We start from the raw sequence: 22,972 nt of genomic DNA, 5'->3' as shown, positions 1-22,972 counted from the left end.
AATTCAGAGTAGTTTTCTGACTGTGTCATATGATCAATTAACCGTTAAGAACTATCATCTTATATAGTCTAAGTTGAAATAGTTGACCATTCAAAGCTCAAAATATGCTATCGATAATGAATATGACCACTTAAATCTTTTTGTGTGCCAACGCTCCTACTTTTTGGGACACGCTACAGTTACAATATTGTTTTGAATTGCTTTTTGGTTCCAATCTTGCTTAGTGTCTTTTCTTTCGGCCAATACTTCAAAATGTCAGGAAACGCTCTATTATACTCGAGCTCTTTCTTATTAATTCTACCCCTATTTCTACCTTCCATAATTTTCTCTACCATTTGAGTGGTTTAGATTTGTTTTATAATCAATGAGGTCTAAGCTATATGTCAACATTATGTCTAGAAAACACAACTATTTTCTGGTCTGTCGGTCGTTTGTGCTTAGTGACTATTTTTCAGATGAGTGAAAGTGTTTACTTTATCTAAAGTAAAGAGAATTTGGACACAAAGAGACTGTATGTTTATATATTGTCTATATGTCGTCTAATGTCGTTTACATGTCTTCCTGTCCCATTATGATATTTTAATGCAGCGGCTCATTATATGCCACTGTATTTTTTTTCATTTTGAATTGGATTTTGTTAGTTTTTCATAATTTTTGAATAATTAAGTTTGTTTATTTTTTAAAACGTCTGCCTTTTCGGCCATTTCGTCCTCTTTGCTTTCAATTGCGAATCTGGTTCAATTATAACAACTTCTAAATACAAATGAGAAGTGTTCGAATTTGATGACTTAATCAAAATGAAACTTGTAAAATCAACAAGTTTGCAATTAACAACCTCTAGTTGCGCTTTCAGTGAAGTTTATCACTCGGTAGTTTTTGTTCTGTTCTTGTTTGTAAAAAAGTTTGACTTCAGAATAATGAGATTTAAACGTTATCATGAAATGTTTTTTGAGATAGTATATAAACATTTTCACAGTCAATTTTATATTGTTCTAACTAAATGATTAGAGTTCGAAATGGCAGATTTGCGGAAACCATTTTTCCCTATTGTAGTTTAAAATGATAGTTTTTTAAATTTCAAGATATATTTAAAGGCATCCTGGAACGACTATTCTGATTTTCCGTCGTCGTTCCAATTACCTCATAATTCTTAATAAACAGTAAAATGGGCCCTTTTTAAAATTATTTTTGTTTTTGGATGAAAAGACAGAATTGATGTTTCAAACTAGTATGATTAAGAATTTCGATAGAGTGTTGATTTCAATTGATGCACATGACTATCAGAAACTATTTATGATTTAATGAATTTATTCTTTGATTTATAAAATTGAGCCAACCTAAATACTTGGCCAATTGAGCAAATCTATATTTGTCCATAAAAACTCTCAAAAAATGATGCAGCTTCGGTTTGGAAGCAGATAACAGAACAACTCGCACCCACCTTGGACAAAGTGTCACTATTTGAACTGCAATTTATCAGGATTTCATTAATCTATGAAAAAAATCGACAATACCTAATAGGATATATAAAATTATCATGAAGGCGAAAATTATTATAAATAAAAATTAAACAGACAAATCATTTTTGAATCAGGATCAGCATTAACTGAATGAGTAGATAGGAACAGCACGCATCATACACTAAAACTAAGGTTACGCCTCATTAATCGGCCGGATGGAATTTGGTATGGGTTCTTCTTGATTTTTTTTTGAAAAACGAGCTTTTTGGCAGTACTAGAAGAATTTGACAAAATTTCATCGGCAAATTAAATTTTATTGTGATATCTTACACCACTATTAATCACAACTTGTAAATTTATTTAGATCTATCAACAAATTTATTGACTAATTGTTCTGTCAGATTGTGAGAATAAAGTTTGCCGTTGTAAAAAGAATGCCAAAATTAATTTAAATGCTTACTTGCTGTCTTTTAAATTTTGTTGAGTGTATAAGACAGCCCTATATTGTACTTACAATTGAACAGCTAATATGCTATTGATGCGTTTAAGATCGTGGAATTGAATCAAATGTTCTACGATTCTAGCAATGACTTCCCAATTTTACTGTTTTTTAAGAGTTATTTTAATATTCTGAGTAATTAAGCGCAGAATCACTGCTGGATTTTGCAGGTAACTGATAAAACCAAATTATCAGCGAATCTCTGATGTTTTCCTTGAACATAGTTTCGTACGTTTGCGCCTTGTGTCAAACTACGTAAAAAATTTTTCTACCTCGGATTGAGAGCTGAGTCTTTTACCAATGGTAAAATCTTTTTTCCAATTTATTACACATCGATCTTTTAGATAATCATTTTTTCACTGATTTTAATTGCCATAACTATAGATTAGGTGAAACCAAATGCTTTGAATTCCGTTTTGTCAGCATTGAGTTTAAAAAAACTGCATTCAAAGTAATAATTCAAATTTCTAACATCGTTTTCAGGAAATTCCATTCTCTTTAGAGCAATTTTTTGCATGAGAAAACGAGTGGGTGAGCTGCGTATTGAACTATGTTAGAAATGATGTTGAACTCGGTACGGGAGCCCTGTGATTACCCTGAGAACTCCTGGAATTAATCTCAGCCGGTCCCATTCAACATTGCTTACTGTAACAGAGTGACATTTATTGCAAAGAAAACTATTGATAATGTACCTGTCAGAACCGTTGAAACCCAAGCTTTCGAGTTTTGGAAATATTTTTTCATGGTCTTTCGAATCAAATGCTTTTAACAAATAACAACAGATGGCTGCTATGTGATCTTTTTGATCGAGAGTGCATCGTATTTTTTCTGTTAAATATAGGTGCGTCTATCGTTTAGTATTTTTTCTGACACCCGAATTGTGTTTTGTTGTATATAATTGCTTTCTGGATTTATTCTTCGATTTATTATTTATGCAATTTTTTAAAATTTTTTGATAAGGCTGGTGTCAACTACATTGGTCTACAGTTTAATGCCTTGTCAGTATTACTTTTTTAAACAGCGGTTTTTTGAGAGCAAATTTGAGTTGCGAAGGAAACTGCTGGTCTTTTAACTGAATTAAAAAAAAGTGAATTGTTCTGTACACTCCCTCCCACGATGTTTGAGCAAATTTGTCTCATCAGATGCTGTTGTTATTATATATTAACAATATATTATATAATAAGTTTGAAATCGGCTAACTATAAGACATTGCATGTTTCAACTCCAAAGAACAGTCAAACACATAAATTATGCCGATGAGCTTGAAGATAAGAAGTTGTAGGTTTGAAAATACAATGGGATAAGGAGCTGCTGAAGACTTTAGATCGAGGAGGAGTTAAGGGATGCCCAATTTTAAAAGCTGAAATCAGGTTGCTATAATGTTGCACCACCAGATTCTATCATGTTAAGAGACAGTGGTCCGAATCAACACCAATCCTTTTGATAATTTTTGTTGTCTCTGGAAAAATTTTTTGGTGATATTTTGGCGCTTTATGATGTTTATCTTGCGCATAACGTATGCAAACTGTCACGCGACGTGATAATAACTTTAATTGTCTGATGTTAAAAATTGAATTATTATGAGAAGTGACTCACGATCTTCATTGAGGATAAATCTGTTGTATACTTCTTTTAATTTATCCAATTGAGTTTCTTGATTTTGTTTGCCAAAATAGCTCCTCTTTTTTGTCCAAACAATTTAAAATTTATTAAATAACGAAAGTCTGAATAATAGTTTGAGTTAAGGCTGACCAGAGTCATTGTTGAACGGAAGAAAGTCTGATCGAAAGCCGCTTCCAACGCAAAAAAAGCCCGGATAGTTTTCGTGAACTCTTTCTTGAACTCCTCGACAAACACAACAGATTTGACATTCTCTTGTAAACTGAATTTTTTCCCGCAGTCACATTTCTTGAAACAAAATACAGACAAAACGAAGAAACAAATGAAACAAAATGAGGATTTTTAATTGAAATTAAAACATGAAGCAATGAAGTATTGAAATGAACATTTCAATAAATACAAAATAAACACAAATAGAACTGATGAAACAATACAATTCAGAAAGTTCCATTTGGTTCAATGAGGCGCTTTCGAAGAAAGCTCCGATTGAAATTGGGGGTTCGCTGGTTTCACTTGGCACCCTCAAACAATGACTAAAACGCTTTCATCAATATTGATTGATATTTGGGGTTATTGTGCAATTAATCTGCCGCTTAATTTGTTTTCCTATGTTTGTTCCCCTCTTTCTTATCTTAAGTCAAATTATGATGCTGGATTAGCGAATATTGCAGGTTTCATGCTCTTTCTTATCTTAAGTTTTCATGTTGTCCTTATTATGTTTCCCTTGTTGGGTTAATTATTGGAGCTCCTTAGTGAAAACTAGTAATATTTTTTGGGTATTTTAAGACTTTTCAATTTTTAATGAATGCTGCTTTTTTGAAAGTATCTATTGCTTTCACTCCCTAAAAGTGCAAATTGTGGTCCCAATTTATGTGAAATCTAATGACGCAAAATTTCTCTGATGGTGGCCTTGTCTAACATATTTTGCGTTGAAAAAACAATTTTCACTTTTTTAAATTCCAATTGAAAAGTGAAAAACACAGACTGAATTTTCCTTATAGGGCACCGCCTTTTGCCCACAATGTAAGAGAGTATGTTTCCAACGCAAAATGTATTGACGTAAGAAATTGAAATCTGTTTATTAAACGAGTAAATTTACTCGCAAAATCTGGTACCGGGTGACGTTCGTAACGACCGGTCTCAATTATAAACGCTTGTAACATCTATAATACAATATAATACAATACAATTTATGTACAACCAGAGGTGAAAGAAGCTATATACACAGTTATATACACAGTAAGAGAAGTTTTAGTTTAAAAAATTGAGTTTGAGAAGTTCCGATTAAGATTTAAAGTTCTATATAACTGTAGTAGAAGACTTCCTCTGCCCCGGATGCACTCAGACATTTCAAGTACCATGGAGGACTTCTGCTGGCTGAACTTGACGTATACAAACGCTATTGGATCGTTTTCTTGGCTAGCCTCGTGGAAATTGTTTAAAATGAGTGCGATAGTTTCTTCAGGTAAGTATGATAAATTACAACAAAAAAAAATAAATTAAAATTGAATGGGAAAGCTTTAAATGCTCGATGGGCGTGGGTGGGATTCGAACCCACGCGTCTTGATGTTCTGTTTCTTCGAGGTGATAGTTCACTGCACTAAGTTGACTTATTTTTCTGCAAGATTTTCGTTTCAAAGCTTTGTTCTTTCAATGTTTAAGTCGTTGCAAGTTTAAAACGGAGATCGACAAACTGACTTGAACGGTTTCGAACCGAAGCTCCCAGTTTTGCTGTTTTTTTAGCGGTCCGCGCTAAGTGTCATGTATGATGTTAAAAAAATTCAGCTTTCATTCAAATATGTTGCTGTCCGCTCGATTCAATTATAGATAGGGCTTAGATTGGTGTCCCTGATTTCAAATAGTCCTGCTTCGTTGTCCAGAAAGAAAAGATTGAGGAGGAAAAAAAAGAACGATTATGATTAATGAAGAGAGGGAGAAACAGAATAAACAAAAGCGTTGTTTCTGACTGGAAAAACGCATTAACATAAAAGTGACAGAATTAAGAAATTGATCAATAAAAGTGCTACGCTAACCTAAACCATAAATCCACTGAAACCAAACCACGCGCAGCACAAGAGTTAATATTTTTGTTTAATCTCAAAGACGTTTTCCTTTTAAATCAGTGGAGTGTTGAGTGAAAAAGTAAAATAGTTTTCAATAAAGTAGAAATGAGAGGCTTCGAAAGAAGGCGTAAGTGTTGGTCAGTAACTAAGCCTAGAGATATTGATGACAGCTGTGATCTGTTCAGCCCCGAATTGACTAGGCGAGCGGCTGGCCAAACAGATGAAGACAATTGAATGAGATGGTCAGAGAATGGCAAAGACTTAGTTGTATTTGGCCCCGAATTGACTAAGCGAGCGGCTGGCCGAATACATTTAACACGTCTGATGGTTCTGTTGTTTTTCATATTGTTAATATAGCGGGAAAAAATTAATTATAATAAGGAAAGTTGGAGGCAACTGAGCTGGATTCGAACCCGGGTCGGAGAAAAGAAATGTTCATTCTTTCGTTGATAATCCACGCGCTGTTGGTAACTGCGCCACTTTCCTCTTTTTCAAGACGTTAAAATTTTGATGCAGTTTATTGAATCGAGGAAACGCCTCAATAAAATAAATGTAAAGTTGCTGGAGTTGGAATCGAACCGTAGTAGTGTTTACATCATTAATCCTTTTTTGTGCTCTTCGCAACTGTGCCACTCGACAGCTACTTTTGGTTATCCGACTGCCAGTTTTTCATTTGCACTATCTGTAGATTTGTTTTCCTGTTTATTGTTGTATTTTTCCCCTGTTTCCTTAGTTTTCCTCTCTTAGTTTTTGTTTTTCTTTAGTCATTGATCCCATTTCTGTTGTTTGAAAGATGAAGATCTTTTATATTGAATTTCCCAGATTAAACTGGGATTGATCCTCCTTTTGTTTAGTCGGTCACTATTCTGAGCAGTCATCTTAGCCACTAGTCTATTGCGTATGCGGCCGTGAAATTTAGTAATTTAGATGATCAAGAGTGCTTTTGCAAGAGTTGAGCGGGCACTGTCGTTTCTTATATATCAGCTCTGATACAGACAGTATGTTGTTTTTGATTGCCCTTTGAATATACCTGTTGGCCAGATCAATCTGCATTTCTCTGACTGGCTTCATGTTTGCCTCTTCGTGGAGCTTTTGAGTCTGATACCATCTTGGTTTTCGAAGGCAAATTCGTAGGGCTCGGTTTTGAACGTTTTGTATTTTATTGATAAGGGCATGCGATTGATCCAGCCAGCAAGCATTTGAGTACAGAAAGAGTGGTCTGATCCAAGATTTGTAAACCAAAATTAGGCTTTCTTCGTTAACGTTTAGGTTACTAAGCTTCCAGAGTTGAAATAGCCTGCTGTTCGCTCTTCGTATTAAATCTTTGCAATGTTCATTCCATTTGAGGTTTGGAGTAAAAATGATACCCAAGAATTTTATCGATTGTGTCTTCTGAATGGTAATTCCTTTAATGTTGAGCTCTAGAGAAGATTCTTTCTTTGAGGGTTTTTTAAAGATCAGGTAATGAGTTTTATTTGGGTTAATTTTGATTTTCAATGAGTCGCACCAATTAATTAGACTATTCAGTGATGATTGGAGATGTTTTTCGATTAATTTCGGGGATCGTGACCTATAGTAGAGGGCAAAGTCGTCAGCGAACTGTGAGATCTGGGCTTTTATTTGCGGCAAACCACTGACGTAAATGAGAAAGAGAATGGGAGCAATTACGCTCCCTTGAGGTACTCCAGCTGTCGGGCTGAAACTATCACTGACAGTGGAGTTTATCTTCACAAAGACATTCCTTTGCGACAAGAATGAATTTATCCATCTTATGACCGAATTCTTTAGCCCTATCGAGTTTAATTTGTGCACGAGTCCTAGGCGCCATACAGCATCGAACGCTTTTTCGACATCCAAGCAAACGAACCATTATAAACGCTTGTAACATCGGCTGATCACGATATTTCCTCTGAAAAATGGTCTAGGTTTATCTATGTATCAGCAACCTTGTAGGGTTGAAACAGAAAAAAACTCAATTTTTCATCGTTTGTTTTTTCTTTCTAAACTTCGAAATAAAATTTGAGTTTAACGTTACCTAGCTAGGTGTTTTTCTACAGCCATCAATCTTTGACAAAAGAATTTATTATAGCGATACTAAAAAGTCGGCCAAATTTTATCTCTATTCTATGATCAGCTGATCTAAAGATCGCAACTGTTTAGAGACAAATTTGAGCGCAATTGCGTCGATTCAGAAACAAGTTTAAGCGCAATTGGGGACTGTTCAGGGGTTGATTTCAGCGCAGGAAAGCCGTATCTGGATCGTTTTGGAATGCACAAAGGTCTGGACCACGTTCGGCGAGTAGCTTGATCAGTGGCAGTGAAAGCACGAAAGTTTGATTCGAGCTAATTTCGAGTGTTCAAAGGTCTAGACAGTGTCATGGGTTGTCTAGTCTATGGTCGCGGAAAATGTTTGGGCGGGGGTTTAATTGAGTCTAATCAGAGATCCCTTTGGTCCGTGACTGCCTAAGGTCACTTTAGTCTGGGACGGAGTCATCTGAAGTATTGATCTGAGATTTCAATTAACTTGGTAAATGCACAACTTTTTACATTCCTCAATCTAAAGTATCTAAAGCAGTTCGAGAAATTCAGTGCTATTTTTTCACTTAGAAATCGGCTTTCTTGAAACTCTGGTTTTTTAAAACTGAGTCATAAAAAATTGTCAACTGATTTTCACGGCGGGAGATTACTTCAGTATTTGTCGCCACCCCCACCCCATCAGCGGCGCCGACTCTCCCTTGGAAACAAGACTGACGCCTCCCACACTTACAGAAAATATGTGATTCCTATGATCATTTTGTTTTCAATAATTCTTCAAGCAAATTGAAACTACTTTGTTCCTGACTAAGTAAGTTTAAATTTGATGAATACTGGATTTGGTTCTAAGTATAACTTTATACATTATGCAAAAATTTGTATTATCTTAAACTTTTTATTTGAAAAACAAGCAAGATTTACAAAAGAGGAGCGCTAACATTAAAGAAGTGAACGATACTGAACGTCCAACTCAACAAGAAAAACTGTCAGTTCGTAATCAATGCATGAACATTAGCATTTATTTTGCCCCAGTGTTTTTACGCCTCCCAGTTACAAACTATTTGTTGTTATATACCATTTTACTATGTAATAAGATAGCTCTCGTGCCTGGGTTGCATAAAAGTTAGATGTCCACTAAGCTTGGAAGAAGGTGCCCGAAATTTACCAGGTCCGAAAATTCGACTAATAAACTTCGACAGCTAGAAATTAAGTAAACCCAGAGGGCTCTTCTGTCCAATCTTTTTCGATAGATCAAACCATTTCTCTTAGATAATTGACACAAGTAAGAAGAAAACCCAGAAAACATAAAGTCTTTTAGTTTTATTAAACACAAAGTAAATTATAATTATAATAAAACATACTTGACGCTAAAAATTTTATACTAATCATACTAGTTTTTACTATAGTGCGGTCGGACGCACACCAAAGGCATCCTGAATGCACCACAATTGCTCTGTGTCATTATGCAGTATCAATACCAGCAGTGTATGTATGTATCTGTTGACTGCTAATGTGCCTTTACAAAAAGCATTCATTTTGCATGCTTTTTGCATGCTTTCCTGAAATGCTCAGGCTGTTTCATCATTTTGGAAAATTTCAGTGCACAGTTTTTACTATGAAATTACTCTGAACAGTCTGAATAGTTGTTCTGTTTTTTTTCTGGACATAATGACCCAATTTTTTAATGTAAATAAGCTGTTTCAGTATTGGTTTTATAAGTTATAATGGAAATCCGCATGCTCACTACTAAAACACTCTGGGTGCTAAACCCGGATAAATTGTCTCATTTGAGGGTGCAGAGGCGTAGTTTCAATTTTTTCTAAATCTGGAGGGCCAGTTGAGCTGTCAGTTTAGGACTCTTTTTGCATTGTTCGAGAAATGTTTGACTTAACACACCTAATTTTAACTTCAAGATTTAAAAACCGATTGAAAAAAATAAGACATTGGATCCTGTTGTTTTAAAACTCGGCTATTGGGAAATCAGACAAGTGGCCGATGGCATCGAGGAAATAGATTTCATTTAACTTACAAATTTGTCCGTCATAATCTATCTATCTGTGTATATTGAATCAATGCTGGCCTCTTTCTACTGATGTAAAAGAGTTGCATTTCGTAGAGTAAATTAATACATCGCAATTGATAAACGGCCACCTCGATTACTCAGTACTTAGTGAACACTATTAATTTTATTTGTAGGTGTTTTCAATTTTTTTCCACTTTGCATACCGATTTAACGGGACAATTTTGTCTATTTTAAGCTCTTACGGCGTGAAGATTTTTTTGAGTATGATTACTTTTGGTTTTTCTTTAGGGGAATTGAGGTTTATTTAAAAAGATTTGCCAATTTATTCTTTTTGTACATGAATAACAATTGCCATCAGGTTTGTTACCCTTCTCAATCATGCATTTCTGTGATTAAGAGCCTGTTTCTATAGAAGATGTCAAGACTGATTAGTGACACTGATTACAACTGATTGCGTATTCTACAATTGATGGAGCCCACACTTTGCCGCACGTTTTATTTGGCACATTCAAAAATGTCTACAATGATAGTCCGCGCGTTCAATTAAAATTTTCTATTCATGTCTTTTTTACAATACTGCAAAAACTTCACAAAACTAAAGGCAGTGAACTCAACTAACCAAATCTTCAATAATAATTGTGATTTGCCAATGCGCAAATACAGGGTTCATTTTTCAGACCTAAAATGCTGATCACAAAAATGCGAAGAAAATATCTCGACTACAATTCGAGTCATGTACTTGGTTGTCAATTTAATTTTGATTTACAATAAAATCTTCTTAATGATTTTCAATTTATTGAATTTGGTTCATGTTTTGATTCTTCATCTTTTCCAACTCCACACATTTTAGGTTTTCTGAAAACATACAATAAATTATTTTCAATCCGGAATTGTGGCAGGTTTATTTTTTCTGATGGTAGGTTTATTTTTTCTGTTCAGGGGTTGATTTCAGCGCACGAAAGCCGTGTCTGGATCGTTTTCGAATGCACAAAGGTCTGGACCTTGTTCGGCGACTAGCTTGATCAGTGGCAGTGAAAGCACGAAAGTTTGATTCGAGCTAATTTCGAGTGTTCAAAGGTCTAGACAGTGTCATGGGTTAAGTCTAGTCTATGGTCGCGGAAAATGTTTGGATGGGGGTTTAATTGAGTCTAATCAGAAATCCGTTTGGTCCGTGACTGACTAAGGTCACTTTGTCTGGGACGGAGTCATCTGAAGTATTGATCTGAGACTTCAAATAATTTGGTAAATGCACACCTTTTTACATTCCTCAATCAAAATATCTAAAGCAGTTTGAGAAATTCAGTGCTATTTTTCACTTAGAAATCGGCTTTCTTGAAACTCTGGTTTTTTAAAACTGGGTCATAAAAAATTGTCAACTGATTTTCACGGCGGGAGATTACTTTAGTATTTGTCGCCACCCCCCACCCCATCAGCGGCGCCGACTCTCCCTTGGAAACAAGACTGACGCCTCCCACACTTACAGAAAATATGCGATTCCTCTGATCATTTTGTTTTCAATAATTCTTCAAGCAAATTGAAACTACTTTGTTCCTGACTACGTAAGTTTAAATTTGATGAATACTGGATTTGGTTCTAAGTATAACTTTATACATTATGCAAAAACTTGTATTATCTTGAACTTTTTATTTGAAAAACAAGCAAGATTTACAAAAGAGGAGCGCTAACATTAAAGAAGTGAACGATACTGAACGTCCAACTCAACAAGAAAAACTGTCAGTTCGTAATCAATGCATGAACATTAGCATTTATTTTGCCCCAGTTTTTTTTCGCCTCCCAGTTACAAACTATTTGTTGTTATATACCATTTTACTATGTAATAAGATAGCTCTCGTGCCTGGGTTGCATAAATGCTAGATGTCAACTAAGCTTGGAAGAAGGTGCCCGAAATTTACCAGGTCCGAAAATTCGACTAATAAACTTCGACAGATAGAAATTAAGTAAACCCAGAGGGCTCTTCTGTTCAATCTTTTTCGATAGATCAAACCATTTCCCTTAGATAATTGACACAAGTAAGAAGAAAACCCAGAAAACATAAAGTCTTTTAGTTTTATTAAACACAAAGTAAATTATATTTATAATAAAACATACTTGACGCTAAAAATTGTATACTAATCATACTAGTTTTTACTATAGTGCGGTCGTACGCACACCAAAGGCATCCTGAATGCACCACAATTGCTCTGTGTCATTATCCAGTATCAATACCAGCAGTGTATGTATGTATCTGTTGACTGCTAATGTGCCTTTACAAAAAGCATGCATTTTGCATGCTTTTTGCATGCTTTCCTGACATTCTCAGGCTGTTTCATCATTTTGGAAAATTTCACTGCACAGTTTTTACTATGAAATTACTCTGAACAGTCTGAATAGTTGTTCTGTTTTTTTTCTGGACATAATGACCCAATTTTTTGATGTAAATAAGCTGTTTACGTATTGGTTTTATAAGTTATAATGGAAATCCGCAGGCTCACTACTAAAACACTCTGGGAGCTAAACCCGGATAAATTGTCTCATTTGAGGGTGCAGAGGCGTAGTTTCAATTTTTTCTAAATCTGGAGGGCCAGTTGAGCTGTCAGTTTAGGACTCTATTTGCATTGTTCGAGAAATGCTTGATTTAACACACCTAATTTTAACTTCAAGATTTAAAAACCCATTGAAAAAATAAGACATTGGATCCTGTTGTTTTAAAACTCGGCTATTGGGAAATCAGACAAGTGGCCGATAGCATCGAGGAAATAGATTTCATTTAACTTACAAATTTGTCCGTCATAATCTATCTATCTGTGTATATTGAATCAATGCTAGCCTCTTTTTACTGATGTAAAAGAGTTGCATTTCGTAGAGTAAATTAATACATCGCGATTGATAAACGGCCACCTCGATTACTCAGTACTGAGTGAACACTATTAATTTTATTTGTAGGTGTTTTCAATTTTTTTCCACTTTGCATACCGATTTAACGGAACTTTGTCTATTTTAAGCTCTTATGGTGTGAAGATTTTTGAGTATGACTACTTTTGGTTTTCCTTTAGGGGAATTGAGGTTTATTTAAAAAGGAGTTGCCAACTTATTCTTTTTGTACATGAATAACAATTGCCAGCAGCTTTGTTACCCTTCTCAATCATACATTTCTGTGATTAAGAGCCAGTTTTTATAGAAGATGTCAAGACTGATTAGTGACACTGATTACAACTGATTGCGTATTCTACAATTGATGGAGCCCACACTTTGCCGCACATTTTATTTGGCACATTCAAAAATGTCTACAATGATAGTCCGCGCGTTCAATTAAAATTTTCTATTCATGTCTTTTTTACAATACTGCAAAAACTTCACAAAACTAAAGGCAGTGAACTCAACTAACCAAATCTTCAATAATAATTGTGATTTGCCAATGCGCAAATACAGGGTTCATTTTTCATACCTAAAATGCTGATCACAAAAATGTGAAGAAAATATCTCGGCTACACTTCGAGTCATATACTTGGTTGTCAATTTAATTTTGATTTACAATAAATTCGTCTTATTGATTTTCAATTTATTGAATTTGGTTCACGTTTTGATTCTTCATCTTTTCCAACTCCACACGTTTTGGGTTTTCTGAAAACATACAATAAATTATTTTCAATCCGGAATTGGGGCAGGTTTATTTTTTCTGATAGGGAGTTATCTTTGTAATTGATGACCACTATTCATCGCAGTTATTCAAGAAAAATTTTTTGCGCGGATTGCGATGATTTTTGATTTCGTTGACCGACATTTTTGTGCTGTGATGTTATCTAAACTGAGTTGTTGTAGCTTGAAATTATTTATTCCACAGGCAAGTATGAATATTTTGTGTTTTTTAAATGTGCACAGAGTTCTTTCTGAAAATCGATGTCCACATTTTTTGCAGAAAAATACATCACGATTTACAGTGTTTGCTTCGAGTGAAAATATTCAGCTAATTTTTACTCTTTGGCAAACTTTTTTTCTTCTAAGGAGCTTCTTTTCTTGCGTTTCGTGGTGAGAAAGAGAAATCATTTGGTGGTCATTTCACTTTTCCTAATATAATCTTCTTCCATGAGGATTCAGAGTTGATTTGTTTGTTCTTGATTAGTTCTGCAATGCAATGCAATAAAAAATAATAACATATTGCATATATCTTCAATAACAAAAACTAATAGAACATTAAAAAAAAGCAAATTTGGGTACTTGGCGGCCACAGTTTTTTGCCAAAAAGGTATATTCAATCCACCACGAGGTTTTGATTTCTCTTTCAAAGACTTTTAGTTGACTAAACAAAAAACTAGACATAGATTGGATCATGAATGGATTCGAAGAAACATTTACAAAATCTCCGATCAAAAACATGAAAAGAAACAATGAAAATCATGATGAAATCATGAAAAAAAAACAATGAAAATCAATGGTAAATTGCCGCATGTGACAAAAAAAACAACAAGCGAGATAGCAACTTTTTTGTTCAAACACCGTTTTCTCACTGTGCTGTAAAAATAGTGAAAAAAGTTCACGCTGCAAAACCGCTCGCTTTTGCGCTCTGCTTCCTGTTTCAGCGTGACCAAAATCATCACTGCAATTCGACTTCTGAAATCAAGAAAATGTGTGAACAAATCTTTGAAAAAACAGAGCCCTAATACAAATCAGTTTCTTTGAATTGTAATAAAAACTGACCCAATTAGAAACATTCGGAGAAAATATATGATTAGGTATTAGTTATGTGAACAAGCTTGATTTCACATGATGGCAAGTGCACAATCTTCAGGTGTAAAATCATAAAAGACGAGTGTGAAAGATATCGACTCAATTACCGGCAGAGATCGATTGAACTGAATAAATATTTATGTCGAAATGGTATCATAAAAATGAAAAACTATATAAAAATTTAATATCTGGTTTCAGACTCCACGGAGTTTTTTTGACTCATTACTTTATTTGCCCCCGGAATGAAGTGCCACTAACAAACAACTGTAAAATAATGGCGTTGATTGCGGTGAAAATTTGTAAGATAGTCAATGAGTGTGCTAACCGTAGTAAGTATCGTCGTACTAAAAATTATAGCTCTGAATAGCGCCGAACGCCGGAAATTTTGTAATTTGATCACTGCAAATAAACGGCGAAGTTACTCAAATTCACTGCATTGAAAAAGTTGTCTTCACCGCATTAACGCTATCGGTGGATAAGTTGTACTTCAGAATCTTTGGATTTTACTCACTAGAAGTAAGAGGCAATGGTACGCAAAAAGGGGGAAAATGGAAAAGAAATGCTCCAAAACTAAATGGAATAATTAAGTTAAACAACATACTTCAAAATGCGGCGAAGTTAAAGAAATTAGCAATGAAATATTTTGAACACCATGTTTGGCGGAAAAGGACTAAACCTTTTAATAAATTTGTACATTTTCAGTTTGCTGTTAGATTTAACTGTTAGATGTGAAAGCGATAACACTAATTATCATAACTTTGGAAGTTATTACAACTGTTTTTGTAATTCTGCCGTTCCATTCTGATTTGTGACTATAAAATTATCAGCCAAACTTAGTTGACAATTAACTTGGTTAACATAACGGTGGTTATCAATACAACAGGTCAACAGTTTATGAATCTCAATGTTTGTTTTTATTCTCCCCATTTTGATCAGGTAAGAATAAAAATAGCAGAACTGCACATTAATAAGGCTCCCGTTTGCTGCAATCGTTTTGGCGGCTCATCATAAAAGGACCAATATGTACTGTTCTTTTTCTGAATTGGTTAATAAATGAGGTCAAAAAGAGCAAGTAAAAGTCATTGAGACAGACCCCTTGATCATATCTGTCAACAATGATTGCAACAGTAATGGATCAACCATCTCCCCTCCGATCGGTCGAGCACCCAAAAGCAAAATAGTCAACTAGAGAGCCCGTGCCAACACCATTGCCGCTGATCCCCGAATACCGGTGATTGAAAAGGATTGCATCAATTTACAGAAGGGTACAGACAACCCCTGCGCTTGGAAAGAATGGTTATCACTTAACACAGCCAACCACTTGATTGTTTTCTTGAAGGTTGCCGATATTCCACCAAGGACTTCAATTGCAAGGGGAAAAAGTAATTCCCATTTTTGCGCAGCTATCGTCGTGGAGGCAAAATTTTCTTTCATCTGCCGCATCAAGCGCGTATCCTGCTTTTGTAGCCACATTAGTGAGAGAGTTGGATTGCAGCGACGAAGTAACAGTTGCATCAAATGCAGCAGGTATCCCCGCTTTCCAAGTCGGGACAAAGATGTCTCCGGGGAGCGATTGGTTTTTGGAATGAGGTTCTTTTTTCATCTAATGGTGAGAGATTCGCAGATGAGCAGCAGGCACTATTTTATCTCAAATCCGGTCATGTCTTGCAAATTTGTCTTCTCGACCGTGACACGCAATGGCATGATCCCTATAGATGTCAAGAACTCCTGCTTTACAAAACGGGCACTTACTTTGGGCGTCGTAGACAGGGACACCCAACATGAACTTTGCACTAATTCTAAACTCATTTGGTGTCATATGAAGCCCCAGAGCTGAAATGGGGCAGCAGACAGCTCCAGCTTGTCGAACAGACAATGAGAGAAGAAGGGCGGAATCTCTCTCACAAGCTAGATTCTCTTTGAGACCATGAAATTTTTCATTATCAAGAGCATGTTGGATCGTCTTTCGAGAAAGGTTTGAAATGTTCAGTTGTGCTCTACTGGAATAAAGATCCTGAAAAACTTGGCAATTTTTTGGGCTTTCACCGGTTATTTTTGAAACAAGATCTTCAGAGGAGAGAACAAAACCAACGTATGATGCTTTATACTGGTCTTGGCATTGGCGAACACCCAAACCTGATAGGGTTATGGGCAGAGTTGCTTGAGTCCAGGATTATTCTGGAAGAACAGTTGCAAGGTTATTCTCAAGTTTTTGGCGCTGTTGGGCATCATATTCTGTTAAGGATTTAATAACTGGAATTGTGGGCTTTTGACAACGCAAAGAATACACAATATTGGGGTGCCCAATGCAGTGGCGTAGGATACCTAGGGCGCACTGAGGGTCGTCAAGTTAGTCCAATTTTTCAAAAAGAACCCTTATATTCCCTATCTTTTCGTTAAATTTCATGCAGACAAAATCTGGGGTCCTAACGCAGCTCCAAGAACCTCAAAGCCCTAAATATCAATTTGTTTCACTCTTATATGCAGTCTGTCTACGTGGACCACAGTTTGCACTTATCGACCCTGACGTGGAGGCCGCCATCAGGTCCGAGCTGTCATAGAGGATCCCAAGCTCTAATGAGATCGTCCTCTGAGCCCACCAAGACACCATCATCTAGATACCAGGAATGTTGTCGGAGCTCCTGAATTTTCTCTATAACGGACCTGAGCATCAGAGAGAAAAGCAAAGGGCCCAATGGGTGGCCTTGTTGGATACCGCTTTCACTGCTAACAACAAATTTGTCATAGAATAATTGGCTGTGTTGTGAATAACAGAAATTGCTGAAAGCGGCAATGCCAGGCATTGAACTGGTAACGGCTTTCAGCAATTCACTGCGCTTTATCGAAGTGAATGAATTGCAAAAGTGATTTTGCAAAATACCCGAGAAACTGGACGAGTTGAGTATTTTTTCATGCGAAAGTTTAGTCGAATATATAATCGCTTCCGCCCCACACTTCACTCCGACACCCAATTGCAGGCTCTGGAAAAGTTCTTTCGCTTCTAAATTTGCTTCCTTGTCTAAACATTTAGCTTTTAGCCTCCTCAAGACTTCTCCAACTGCAATAGGGCAAATACTGCCTTTCTTTTAGCCAGTACTATCAAAACAATTTGTGACTGATCTGAAGCGGTACACTGTACAGCATGCAAAAGATGTTCGGGAAACATTTTTGAAGGACCAGCTGCTGTAACTCTAAAAAAAACGACAACAGTTGTTCTGGAACCTTTTCCTCACTGAATTGATAGGCTTGCGATAAAAAAGTTTAGACTACAATAGGCTTTTCTTCAGTGGGATGCAATTTTTTCAAACTATCGAGAGTTGCCTTGTTGACTGTTGCAAAACCATCAGAAGCCAAAATTTTTGCTGCTCTGCCATATTGGCCCTGGAAACACAAATCTTTGCATGTCACTCTCTTCAGAGTTTGTATCCTTTGATCGGTTTGACTGTTTCAAAGAGCAAGCTTCAATCCAAAGCCCTCCAAAGCCTCCGCTGTTCTAGCGACTAATTCTTTCCAGAATTCTTTGGTCGTTGTTCCCTCTGTGTTTTCTGCCCATCTCTATTACTGGCCCGTAAATATATCTAACTTTTGTTTCCTTCGAAAGATGTTCTAATACCCGCATCTTATATAATTTGTCGGCTGTGTCAGGAATAAGTAAAATAGAGCCAGGTGTATTGTGAAACCTATTTTCTATTATAAGGTTGGACATCTGTTGAGTTAGACCGCTGCTTGGGATGGGATTTACCTCAGTCTCGGAACAAATGTCTCTCTGAGATGAATTTTCAATTCTCAAAGCTTCTTTTGTTCTTAAATCGGACTTCATTTTTGAGCGTGCGAAAAACTGTTTATAAGAAAACAATATACCACTTCTCCTCTTTATAGACTGCCATAGTACTAAAAACTGGATTTATTTCACCGGGGAATCTGCAAATTGAGACTGATAGAGTTGTTCCACCCGCAGCAAGAGACTGCTGAGTGGATTTCTTGAAGAAGACCCCAATTAAAGGATAACAGCCACTGATTTAAAAAAGGGGTTTTCAGTTTTGGGTGCTAAAGATTCAAATTTCAAATGCAAATTTTTCTAATTTCTTGTTTTGCTCGTTGAATTTGAGAGATCAACCGGACGCACGTGGAATTACTCCAGCCAAATTCTATTTTGATAGATATAAAGCACTTAAATCAATTCAGTACTTGCGATTTTCATGTTGTCAATGAAAAAAATTCATTTTAAAATCTGAGGGGGGGGGGGGGGGTAGGTACTATGGAGTAGGAGTGAATTCAGTAGCTCCAAGAAACAATTTTGCTTCGATTCATAGCTGATTTTGGTGAAATACTATTTTCACATGCTTTGTAGAATAGGTCACTGCTTCAAAATGTGAAATTTACTCGTTGTTGTAATTATACATACACTATCGTACCAAAAAGCTACGTACAGCATGATTTCTGCTTTTAAAGCATGATTCGTGCTTCATAAGCATGGTTTGCGACAAGGCGTAAAAAATGTGTGAAATTTACAAGTTTTAAGAGATATTTCATTCTCACTTTCTCCGCTTAAACAGAAAAGATGGTTAAACCGCTTTGTTCTTATACCGTTTGCCAAGTTGTTACGCTAAGAGATGTCGGATTTTCAAGGTCTAAAATACAAAAGCAACTCAAATTAAAATCAAGATCCAGTGCACAGTATGCATACAACCTTTACCTGAAAACCAACAGTATCGAGGCCCAAAAATCGAGCGGAAGCACCCCCAAAATTTCAAAAAAAATCAGAAAAAAAGTTAGTTGCCGATGTTTTGAAAGATCCCGAAACCTCACTGGAGCGAATTCGTGTGGCTCATAACGCTTTCTCTTGCTACGATACAATTTCCATAGGTACAGTTATACGAATAGTCAAAAAATATGGCGTTTTTTCAAGAAATGCAGCAAAAAAAGTCAGTTTGAAGAATAATAGCAAGTGTTTTCGTTCAAAATGGTTTATCAATATGCTCAAGAAGCCGTTCTCTTTCTGGCAGAATGAGGTTTTTACTGATGAAACAAGGGCATCTCCAGCGACGGAATTGTTAGAGTTTTTCGAAGAAATGGAACGAGATTTCTTGAAAAAACACAAAAAATTTGAGTTCGGACAAACGATCACTTATGTTTTTGGGTGCAATACGATTAGATGGACGGAAATTGCTTTTTAAGTGTCCAAACAAGCTAAACGCTGTCGGTTATTTGGAAATTTTGAAAATTTACGAGAAAAAATGCATTTCCTGGACCTTAGTTTTCAGCAAGATGATGCTCCTGTGCATAAATCGAAGATTATCGGCAATTTCTTCCAAGAAAACGAGTGGGAGGTACTGGAATGGCCAGCATACAGTCCAGATCTGAATCCTATTGAAAATTGTTGGGCGATTTTGAAGCAGCGGTTACGAAAACAGACAGTTTTTTTGGGAAAATTTAGAAGAAAAAGTGTATGAATTTTGGAATGAAATTGACGCAGACGTCGTGAGAAACCTGTATAAAAATTATACAAACTTCTACTAGACGTTACAAAAGCTAAAGGTGTAATGACGCGTTATTAGAGAACTAATTTGAACTCAAAATGTTATATTATTTGTTGTTTCTATTGCTTTTTAAAAATCTTTAGGTGTACGTAGCTTTTTTTGGTACCATAGTGTATGAAGATTTCAGTCGGCAGAACTTTGATGTCTTTTCCATTATCACCCCTTCCCCATTTTTAGAGCGGAGATTATCTTATCTCTAGCACCCATCCTGGTAATTATACCATAATGAGGGCCTATAATTTCGGGGGGGGGGGGGGAGGTGTTATTATGGGAAAGAGCCAAAATTTTAAAGACATTGCAGATGGAGCATTGGTAGAAATGGAAACTGAAGCCAGCATGATGAAAGTTAAAAGTTCAAAAATGAGACCAAATAGTAAATTTTTGTTAATTTCACCACTTGATTTAGCGGTAAAGTTACTATTTTAGCAGTGAGAGATGTGAATTTACTGTATTTCACCGCTAATTTAATTCATATTGAATAACGTCCCCCCGCTAAACTTTTTCACCGCTAAATTACGTAAAACTTTTCAAGTGAAAAAAAAAACATTTGTTTTTATTGCTTATTCTACATGACTTTTCATTATGTCTGTTTTTCGTGATATTGAACGCGTACATTTTTTGTCGTTCAGGTGAATTCTCCAAACAGATGGACGTTCTGAAATATAATTAAGTAAAATATCTGTATATTCTCATATCCCTGTTTTGTTGTGTAAATAATTAATTTATTCAATAACTTAAAATTTTATCTATCCGATGGGTCATGGTTTTGAGCTCAGTGAATTACGCATACTCGTTAACTCTATGGCTAAATTCACATCACTTTCACATCAAAATTATTCAGTGCATAATTATACAAAATTTAGCCTATATTTCTTAAAATTTCGGGATTTATTAATGAATTTTTTGAAACCTTTTCAGCAAATTCTTCAACCTGGCGGTTGGTCGGTATCTGAAAATGATCACGCATGTCTTCGTATTGTTGGTGTTATTGTTATTGACTGTGGAAAAAACGGAAGCCATTGGACAAGAATACTGCCAGGATGGAAGTACATTTTTGGAAGCGACTGCAATCGGTAACTGCTTTGCTCTGGTTGACATCCGAGAAGGTCCAGTGCCTATGGAACAAGCCTCAGATAAATGTGACACTCGTTTCAGTGGCGGAAAGCTGGTGAATGTCATGAGTAAAGTAAGTTTACATCCCAGGATGAGTTCTGTGACTCGGGACATGTATGGGCCAGAGGAATCTTGGGTCGCTGGAATAGAGGGAGAGGGAAGGGGAGGGGGAGGGGAGGTGAGGGTGGGTTGAGTTGGAGCCTTGAGCTTATAGTTGTACACAAATTTGGTCACGCCTCCCACCATGCCTTCCGTTTGGCCTTAATTAGTTTGGTGTGTTTGTTCTGTTATGCTTACCCATTCCAACTTTTGGTTCTGCTCGGTTTGACCCATATACCCCCGGGCTAAAAATTAGATTTTGAAACACAAATTTCCGATGTACTCTATTTTGCCCCCACCAGCTTAGTGGGCTTATTTCTTTTACACCCCCCAGGCGTAAAAGAAATAAGCCCACTACGCTTTTTGTGGGCCTTTTCAACCCTGTGGGTTGTCACCAACTTAATTTAAATAGTCAATTCCTTTCGTTCAAATGTTGCTGGTCCAAATGGTGCTTTTTGGGCACATCTGGTTGCATGAATTGAATTTAGGTCTGGAGTCCCTGAAAATAAAAAAATTATTCCAAATTTTTGGTTTAAAAAACCTTGAAGAGACTATAAGTTGACTATATGTGGGTATGAAGACTTTAGGTCACCCTATGAAAAAATTTTGCGTCAACTTTTGTAGCGTGTCCGGGTCTTTTCCATTATAGCCCCCCCCCCCCCCGCTTAGCGGTAAGATAACCTATAGCCCCCACCCCCACCCCTCAATCATGGTAATTATACCATAATGGGGGGGGGGGCTATAATTTCATGGGGGGGGCTATAATGGGAATGACCCGCGTGTCCTACCATGTAAATGTTCCTACCTAAAAAATAATAGTCTTTTCACATGATTGACACGTGTCAATTATATGAACAGACTATTAATGTGCTCTCAAAAGCCCTTTGATCAGACTATCCCCAGACTCGTGTGACCTCTGATCACACTATTATGATCCAACCAATTTCCCAGCCCTGCAATTTTTATCTGGTAACACACAGTGTGCGTTCGACTTGGGTCTGATTAGAGGTCAATTCCGTCTGGCACCCCAATCTGGGACCGCAATTAAAGTAGTCTTTTCAAATCAGGATTTTTTTTTCAAGTTCACTTTTTGATGGTCATGGTCATTTCGTATCATGTTTAATTTGATTATTCGTTTTCGATACAGTTTAGTTAATCATGGGCGCAAATTTGAACTTTTAACTCGCTGTTTATTTATTTGTTTGTTTTGTTTTGATCAGGAGGAGCTCGAGATAATTTTGAACTGGGCTATCAACCACGGTCTTCCGAATGATACCAACTCCGGATTCTGGACGGCTTGGAAGAGAGACCTACCTGCCCCCGCGGAGCTAAATGGGTTAGTCACAAAGACTAACCAGGACATCAGAAAAGATCGGGAACTCTTCAAATTGCCGTGGAGGTGGAACGGAGGTCGTCCGATGGACAGTATCTGGCGAAATGAGACACAGCCTGGAAACACCCTGGACCAACGAGATGAAATGTGTACAGCCCAAAGTCGCCCTGGAAAGCAGCCAGAGTTCTTGGGAATAGATGACTACGAATGCAATGGTACAACTCTTCATTACATTGTCTGTCAAGTTCCGATGGTTAATGATGATTATGAATGATAATGATATTGACGGAGAAGGTGTGAATGAAGATTAAGATCTACCACCTGACACTGATTTCATAGTAACCTGGGCCCATTTCAGCACTATGTAAATAGGTGTGGTGGTTTTGGTAAATTATGATAAAATTTGAAGTTTGAGTTAAACTGTTGGTGTTGTAATCCAGGTCGGGGTCGCATAGAATTTCAT

The 22,972-nt window shown here is 36.5% G+C and overlaps 1 protein-coding gene across 3 annotated transcripts; it reads left to right on the top strand.

The window, feature by feature from the left end:
- The first annotated feature begins 4,177 nt into the window (after window positions 1–4,177).
- LOC142348703 (uncharacterized) lies at window positions 4,178–22,972 on the top strand. Of its 3 annotated transcripts, none has more exons than XM_075400156.1 (3): window positions 4,178–4,250; window positions 20,883–21,150; window positions 22,397–22,972. In XM_075400156.1, exons 2-3 carry the CDS (start codon window positions 20,920–20,922, stop codon window positions 22,781–22,783), a joined length of 618 nt encoding a protein of 205 aa, XP_075256271.1. In that variant the 5' UTR covers window positions 4,178–4,250; window positions 20,883–20,919; the 3' UTR covers window positions 22,784–22,972. The 3 variants fall into 3 exon arrangements, with proteins under 3 accessions (XP_075256271.1, XP_075256269.1, XP_075256270.1); XM_075400154.1 differs by lacking the exon at window positions 4,178–4,250 and adding an exon at window positions 8,385–8,487; XM_075400155.1 differs by lacking the exon at window positions 4,178–4,250 and adding an exon at window positions 11,132–11,258.

The sequence above is a fragment of the Convolutriloba macropyga genome, chromosome 10, assembly GCF_964194025.1.
Source record: "Convolutriloba macropyga chromosome 10, txConMacr16.3, whole genome shotgun sequence".
Classification (NCBI taxonomy): domain Eukaryota; kingdom Metazoa; phylum Xenacoelomorpha; order Acoela; family Convolutidae; genus Convolutriloba; species Convolutriloba macropyga.
The sequence above is the reverse complement of the archived record's forward strand: the minus strand, read 5'-3'. Positions and strand labels throughout refer to the sequence as shown.